General features: G+C 39.9%; 1 protein-coding gene across 1 annotated transcript; it reads left to right on the top strand.

The window, feature by feature from the left end:
* The first annotated feature begins 780 nt into the window (after positions 1–780).
* On the top strand, positions 781–1,706 carry LOC107104846. Its single transcript, XM_015404966.1, has 3 exons — positions 781–874; positions 995–1,066; positions 1,152–1,706. Exons 1-3 carry the CDS (start codon positions 781–783, stop codon positions 1,691–1,693), a joined length of 708 nt encoding a protein of 235 aa, XP_015260452.1. The 3' UTR covers positions 1,694–1,706.
* The last annotated feature ends 6,352 nt before the right edge of the window (positions 1,707–8,058 follow it).

Consider the following 8,058-nt stretch of genomic DNA (forward strand, 5'->3'; position numbering starts at 1 on the left):
TAATTATTCAAACACAATAAGGTGATAGCGATAGGATCCCAGTTTTCATATGCTAAATGTTTTTTTTCATAACAAATACAAAAAAATTGCTCTAATTCTTACAATTGATCAGTTTTGATTGATTGATCAGTAACTCTGAAAAAAGTTATTTTAACTTAAATCAAGTGAAAAAATATGTAAAATTCCTAAATTATAAATGTATATTGACCTCATAAGAAGCAACATTTTTATTGAACTTAATTGAAAAGAAATTTCCCTTCATGCAGCTCTCTTAATATATTTGAATCCCTTGCCCTGTTTTTTATTTCATAAATTTCTGGGCCCCCATGAAAACACGCTGGCCCCCTCCTGGCCCCCTGGTACATTTGGTCTAGATCCGCCACTGTTCCTCCTCTTCATCCACACATGGTGCATGAATTATTGCCTGCCCTCCCTCACTCGCATTAAAAGACACCACCTTGCAGAGTGTAAAATCTGGGATAATTTATCCGACTCATGGGGATCCGTTAAGAACTATATCAGGGACACTCCCGGAACTGCCGGGAGACTTGGGATGTCTGCAATCTCATTTTGAGGATCTAAAACAAAACGATTAGATCCATGAGGATCTATCCAGAGATCCTCATGGATCAGGTCCAGATTGTTTGTCTCAAGCCAGTGGGGAGAGTGTGTCCAATGTTACCTTAGTGTTTCTGATTTCCTAGCCCTGTTCCTAGCCCAACAAGATGCGGTGAGCTTAATGTTGGNAATCACCTTTGCTAGAACTGATCCTTTATCACCATGAGAGATCAGAAACTCTGGAGGTTCTCCTGGATACTGACGGTACCAGAAGAAATAATCTCCTGGTTGCAGGTTGGGATAATTATAGGACAGAGTGACAGAGCTGCCCTCTAAGCTGGAGATCTCTGTTTTAACCGCAGTCAGTCCTTCACAGCGGATTCCTGAAGAAAAAGGAGTTTTAGTTTTTGATTCAGAAACATTTCTGACATTTCAGAACAAAAACATTTGAAACATCTAGAATCTGACTATTATGGACTTTCTCTGCTGGTCGCCTCACTGCTAACAGGTCAGATTCTACATGTTTCAAATGTTTTTGTTCTGAAATGTCAGAAATGTTTCTGAATCAAAAACTAAAACTCCTTTTTCTTCAGGAATCCGCTGTGAAGGACTGACTGCGGTTAAAACAGAGATCTCCAGCTTAGAGGGCAGCTCTGTCACTCTGTCCTATAATTATCCCAACCTGCAACCAGGAGATTATTTCTTCTGGTACCGTCAGTATCCAGGAGAACCTCCAGAGTTTCTGATCTCTCATGGTGATAAAGGATCAGTTCTAGCAAAGGTGATTTCCAAACTTCAGATTCACATAGAAAACAAACGCCTGGACCTGCTGATCTCCTCTGCTGCAGTGACAGACTCTGCTGTGTACTACTGTGCTCTGAAGCCCACAGTGACAGGAAACACCAGAACTCTGTACAAGAACCTGCAATACTCCACAACATCCACTAGAGGGCCTCACACACTGTTAAACCAGAGAGGCAGAGGAGCTCCATCAAAGGATCCTCCATCTTTGACCTGCAGAATGAAACAGATTCTTCTTCTCTTGTTTTCCATGTGCATGTTTGGTTACTCTGAATGTTTTTACAGCTGTGTGTTTTCTCACCTTCAGAACCAGACCAGAACCTGGCCCACATAAACAACAGGAACACAGCTCCTCAGGAAGCTGTCCTTTGATGTCCTCTGTGACATCACATGCGTCAAAGTGACCTGGATCATGACAAGAAAGGAAGCGAGGGAACATCTGACTTAATGGTTTTATAGTGGTGACGCAGTTTTAAATTAGTGCGTGAACAACTAGCAGATGAAAAAGTAGAGGACTCAAAATGTACCATAATGCAGCTGAAAGCTAGCGATCATCCACGGTCACTCGACCATAGATATATGTTGAGCTCTAATTCAGCGGCTGCGTCCTCCGAAGGCAGAGGTCTGTTTGGATTCCAACACGCCTCGTTATTCGGCCGACTAATGCGTCCTTCTTTTTGCCTGGTTTGAATGACGGGTCCGATGTATCCTCTGTAGCCTCGGGTATCCCATGATTCATTGCAAGTCCAAGCAAGCCAACTGCTCCATGCTAAGAGGAAAAAGGGAAATGGCGCCAAACAGTGGTGAAAATTGGAAGTTCAGTTTAATATAATCCAGTCTGTGAATAGTTCCGTCTGAAATGAATGAAAATAGTTGTTTTAATGGTTATAGAGTCAGATATGTGGCGGTAATGTTTGATTTATCTAAAGGTTTTTAATTTGTTACTGATTAAATGGGTTTGGCTGGAATTTAAGGACAGATTCTAATATATCTGCAGAGTGGGGACTATAAATCTGATATCTGAGACGACGGTACTGCTGCTGAAGCTCCTCAGAAATGTTATTAGCACCCAGAACAGTAGTGAGAAGTGATGGACAGCTATTGTCACAGGGTTATTTAAATAATAAATCTAATCCTTAATTCTCAACCCATGAATATGGACAAATTATAAATTATTCAATGCAGGTCCAGCAGGTTCTGCAACAGCTTCTTCCCCAAATCTATCAGACTGATGAACTGTTGAGAAAACTCTAAATCATGTCAGACTCTGCATCACCAAACCAAAACACGGCATATTTGCACCATATATATCTAATAATCTGAACTTCCAGATCAACGAGGCTTTTGCAACATGTTTTTCCTCCCACAATCTTTACATTTGATCACTGCTGCACTTTATGGAATGGAAATGTTCTGAAAGCTGCACTAAACAAAATGGTTTGTTTCCACTCTGTGTGTACAAAATGACAACAAAAGTTGTCTAGGTCTAAGACTAACAGGGGAAATAAGAGATAAACAGTTTGTTGTCTTTGGGGAAATAGAAAATATGGAACAGATATTGATGAAATGGTTGTATATTCATCTGAACCACAGGAAAGGGTCCAAAGGTCAGGATGGGGATGGATTTTACTATCAATATCTGCAGTAGGGGGACACTGAAGATATTTATAATGTCAGAAAAGCACTCCTCACATTTTTACTCAATAGAAAACTGGAAAACTGAGTTTAGTCTGGGAGGCTGTGAAGTTACAAACTCTTGTATAGTAGGGGGCAGTGTGCTTCTTTAAGGAACTGATTCATTTTATTGGGTATTAAAAAAAGCGATTGATTGGTGTGGGCTTGATAGGCGGGCCGTTTGGGAATTCTTCAGAACCCGATCACCTCACCCCTGCTTTCCAATCTGTCTCTCTCTGCTGGAGCCAGATATGAACGCAGCGGCTCATAGGTTCACCTGCTGGAAAGAGATCAGGTTTGGTCGATGACAGACTTTCAGGGGTTCATGTTTTCACAGTTTTTTTTTTATGCATAAATTTGCAACTAAAGAGCTGAATGAGTTTAAAATCACAGTTTACATCACTCTTAAACTGATATGCTGTGCTATATTTTCAATCGTTGCGATCAGCTGCAGCTCAAACTCTACAATGAAACTGCAGGGTTTAAAAGTTCACAGCTCCCGATGTTTGTTCTCAAACTGTGACGCTCTGATGCGATCTACCTGCTCACACTGTACGTCTAAAAACCAGGTGGGACTCAGCTCCGCAGTGAGATGGCGCTACACGGACTCGTCTTTCAGGAAACCAAACCAGTAGAAGAGGAACATGAAGCTCACTAGAGTGAAACGCACTGCCTTGGCAGTTTGTGCAATTTTGTGCTGAAAGCCCTAAAAAGAAAAAGAGACGACGTATTTGGACAAAGACATGGCTGAGCAGACGTGGCTACTACGGTCTGTCAATGTTACAGAAAGAACTACATTTCACTCATTGCACCCCCGCCATGCTTCTTCCTCTGAGAGGAAGAAGAAGAATCCTTGTTGTCCCGCTGAGCGATTTGCCCACGACCACCTTACGACGGCCGACTGAATTCCAAATATGTTTATTTTCTCCTGACCTTACGATTCCTGATTGGGAGGTGGTAGTTAGAGGCTGATCGCCCCTCCTTACCCCCTGTACACTACACCACACACTATAAGGCTTAATGTCGGCCAGGTCGAAAAATTCTCGCATTACTGGAAAATTGGCCTGAAAAGAGCAAAAAGTGGTACAGTCCCTGTTTTGGACCGCCTGTCCCCATCTAAAGCCGTCTCTGATTTGACCGTTTTGTGAATGAGGGGGAAATGTTGCGCATAGACTGTTATTACAGAGAGAGCGCGTGAACATATGCCTGGTTGTGTTGCTGTTAACATAAAGATGAAGAAGAGGGCGGTGCTCTTTGCCTTGCAGTGCTTCTCCAGGGTTCCTATAAAGATGGTTCAGAACTGATCGGTGACCTTTATGTTATATTTTCAGATAGTTATAAGTTGTTCTTCTGATTTATGGTTGTGATTCATGAGCACAGACTTCCAGGCCTACGTATGCTTTCCTACTACTCAGTTTGGATATATGGAAGTTCGTCAAGAACAAATAGGAGTCAGTGAGGAAAAGCGAATGATGGGGTGATAGATAACCTATTAAATCTATTAAATGTTAGTTTATTACGTTATTTTTGCTTGTAGATACAAATATTGTGGTCATTAGGATTCTTGGGATTTTATCAGGTGAGATGATGATAAAATGCATGATGATATTATTCTAAAATAACTCCAGTATCTCATGTAAAAAATAACAACCTCCAACGGGAGTGTGATACAAAAATCTTGCTTTAAATATTAAATTTTAGGTTTTTAATTATGTTATGTCTCTGTTTTAGAACAGTTTAACATTAATAGAAGAGGAGGAAGATAGGAAAAAACGGATGGAAAGAACGGTTGAAGAGAAGTCTCCTTAGAAGCGTTAAACAGAGAGCAGGCAGAAGTTAGAAAGGAGCTAGAGAGAAAAGCTCAGTAACCAACCAAACACACCTGGATTAATTAGCTTTGAAAGTAAAAGACAAGAAAACAAGCAGCTGCAGAAGTTCAGGAAGTAGCTGAGCATTAAGCCCATTAGTGGGAGAAATGAATCCGTTTCTTTGAGATGCAACGGTCTGTGATCCGGTCAGCTGACACTAAGAAATAGAGATGTTATGAAATGAGCTGAGGCTTCGAGGTCGAATAATGGAGGGGCGTTCCCCTGAAGCGCGTGTCGAGCGTGATTCGTTCAGGGGAGGAGCCAAAATAGATGAAGTCCAGAACTTCGACAGGCACCAAAACAGCCTCACTATACAGTCTAGATGTGGGAGTTTGTAGCAGAGTTGCAGTCAGATGGATAGAATTTGGAGAGATTCTAAGAATAGATTGGTTGGAAAAACAACCAATCAAGTTGGTTTAACCTAATTTAGTTAGATTAAACAATGTAATGATCACAAGCCACCAGTTAGAGTTGTCACATTAGTGCCGAGTAGTATTGCTTTCTGATGAGCAATTACCATTGATATTTTCATTGATGGCGTTATGAGTAAGAAATTTACTTCCACTCCTGAGGTTGTTGTTTCAAGATCCACCGTAGACTTTTGAAAGCTGCCATAATACTGAAAAAGCATTTCAGCTAATGTGACTAATTTGTATTGGTTTGCCGTATAATAAATTGGTTGAACATATTCCAACCAGATTAAGACCAAAAACTATTATGTTTGAATAAAAATTACACATTTTGTTTTGCTCATCATTGTCCAATTTGCAAAAATATAAATTTAGTTTGTTTCTTTAGCTTCAATTCACAACACATGTCATCTCAAGGCACTTTACAGTTCACCCAGGGGCGGTTCTAGGGACACATTTCCAACGGTGCCAAGGCTCATGTGGGCACAGAAAAGAAGAATGAGAAAAATTAAAAAAAATTTTAAACAATTTTTTTGTTTATTCAGAGCACCAATAAAAAATAACTTCTATTCAAAATATTTCACATACAGCACATAAGAACAATAAACCTTCATAAACATGTACACTAACATTTAGGAGACAGTCACATTTTCATTTCAGTAATCTCTCATGCTCTTTCACTGGAAATACCAAACAGTACAATCATAGTATTCTGTGTTTGTGGTTTAGTTCAAAATAGTCCACAAATGCATGGAGGTCCAAAGCCTTTGCCCTTCTGGATTATACTATTATAACGGTGGAGGGAAATATCCTTAATTTAGGAGGCACTGGTGGATCATCCCTGCACTTACTGATATCTGGAAAGAAATGAATGAAAAGATGAGGGTGTAACTGAGATCATTAGTGGATTCATTAGCTTGTAATTGTACATATTTATTCATTATAATCCATTATGATCATGCTGGAAAAACATAACTAAATTGTTTTTAATTATTGTACTTGTGCTTGATTCAAACAGGTAAATAATATTATCTGCCAATGGGAAAACGTTTTGCTCTTAGAATAGCGAAAAATATTCTCCATCATCTTATTTCTAATGGAGTATATCTTATTCCATTGGCAGACAAGATTATTTACCAGATCAAATCAAGGACTAATACACTCCTTTCAAGAAAATTGTGCTTTTCTTTTCCTTTTTACAGTCCAACAGTCAGTCAGCGTGTTTCAGGTGAACTTTATCCACACTCACACACCTGATGGCTGTGAGCTGGATAGATGTGATGGAGGATCCACTGGTTGTCCTTTCTGCTCCTCACTCTCTCCCTCACAGCCTACATCTTCTTCCTCACTCTCAGGATTGAATGCTTCTGATTCTGATGTGTCAGCTTCCTCACTAATCATCTCCTCCTTCTCTCTTTCATCCTCCCTCTCTCTACGTATTTCTGTGCTAACAGCGTTGAAAAATTACGTAATGTCTCTTTTTCTTGTCATGATCACTTTCCTGTAATGCAAGAACGTAATGGATAATATCTAATTGGCATAACTGTGATAGAATCTCAAATATCCTTAAGTTTGAAACTAGCAACTTTATATTTAATTCACTGATAAAGCAATGCCATGGAGGAAATTATTTAATCAGTTCCTGATCTAGTGTGGACTGCATTGAGCAAAAGTTAAAACAATGACGCCAGGTTTCATTGCAGTAAAAACGACAGTAGAACTCGAAGATGAGCCAAACAAGAAACAATCATATCTGTAAGTTCTATCCTTTTTTCTTGTTCTCGTTGAGAGAATCCTGAGCGCACACCGCTCTAAAGATTCCCCATGAAGCGTGGCGGCTTATTAGGTCCAGATTCCGTGATAGCGCATTCAGGGGCCATAACGGGGCCAGGGCCGGTTCTACAGGGGAACCGGCCCCTGTCTATGAGCCAGATTGATTCAAACTTTTCTATCTAAAGAAAACCAGCTGATTGCATCGACTCATTGACTCAAATGCAATCCTTCACTATCACTGTGGACTTGAGTTTATGTGACTAAAATGGTAGAAAAAAACAGTGTACGATAAATGGTTCTCTTCTAAGACATTTTACAATCAAGAAAGTAAAACTTACAAGATATTTAACAATTTCAAAGGAACTTAACCTCCTAACATCCACCTCATTGTGGGTAATCCTCGCCTATTTTGTATACCCAAATGGAAAAGCAGTTAGCTTAGGAACTGTTAGCCCACATTACATGTGCAATACATTATTTGAAAGCTAACACCCTCTGGTTTCCTAATATATACATTAACATTGAGTGAGTAGAACACAGACCAACCTGCATCAGTTCAAACATGACTCAAAGTTTTTTTTTTTATTCTCTGAAATGATAAGTCTTTTATGAATGGCAGTAATAAAGACATTCTTGAGAAGAAGCAGGTTTTATTGTATTATACTGTATGTGTTTTACACCATGTCAACCACAACTGCAGAAATTTCAGACCTCTAGCTGTAACGGTTCCAGAGCTGTGGGATTGGAACCGTTGGTGTCAGCTTGGAGCTGTGAGCAATGGCTCCACCTACTGGTAATAATTTTACCGGTGGAATTTTATGTATTCTGAATTATTACCCCCACTTAAGGTCCACGGCGACCCGGTGGGTTTTAAGAGGTTAATGGGGGGGTGGAATACAGTTACTTTCAATGCCGTTACTCCCATCACTGGTTAGCTAAAGGAAATCATCAGAAGCAAGCAGGTGTTCTTCAAA

This window comes from Cyprinodon variegatus, unplaced genomic scaffold (genome assembly GCF_000732505.1).
Source record: "Cyprinodon variegatus isolate N-32 unplaced genomic scaffold, C_variegatus-1.0 Scaffold1918, whole genome shotgun sequence".
Taxonomy (NCBI): Eukaryota; Metazoa; Chordata; class Actinopteri; order Cyprinodontiformes; family Cyprinodontidae; genus Cyprinodon; species Cyprinodon variegatus.

What these genes read in the sequence shown, in the direction of transcription:
- LOC107104846 (XM_015404966.1), top strand. Translation starts at nt 781, where the DNA reads ATGAGAGATCAGAAACTCTGGAGGTTCTCCTGGATACTGACGGTACCA. An exon ending in TGGGATAATTATAGGACAGA is followed by an intron (nt 875 to 994) that starts GTGACAGAGCTG and finishes CTGACATTTCAG; the next exon opens with AACAAAAACATTTGAAACAT. An exon ending in GGTCGCCTCACTGCTAACAG is followed by an intron (nt 1,067 to 1,151) that starts GTCAGATTCTAC and finishes CTTTTTCTTCAG; the next exon opens with GAATCCGCTGTGAAGGACTG.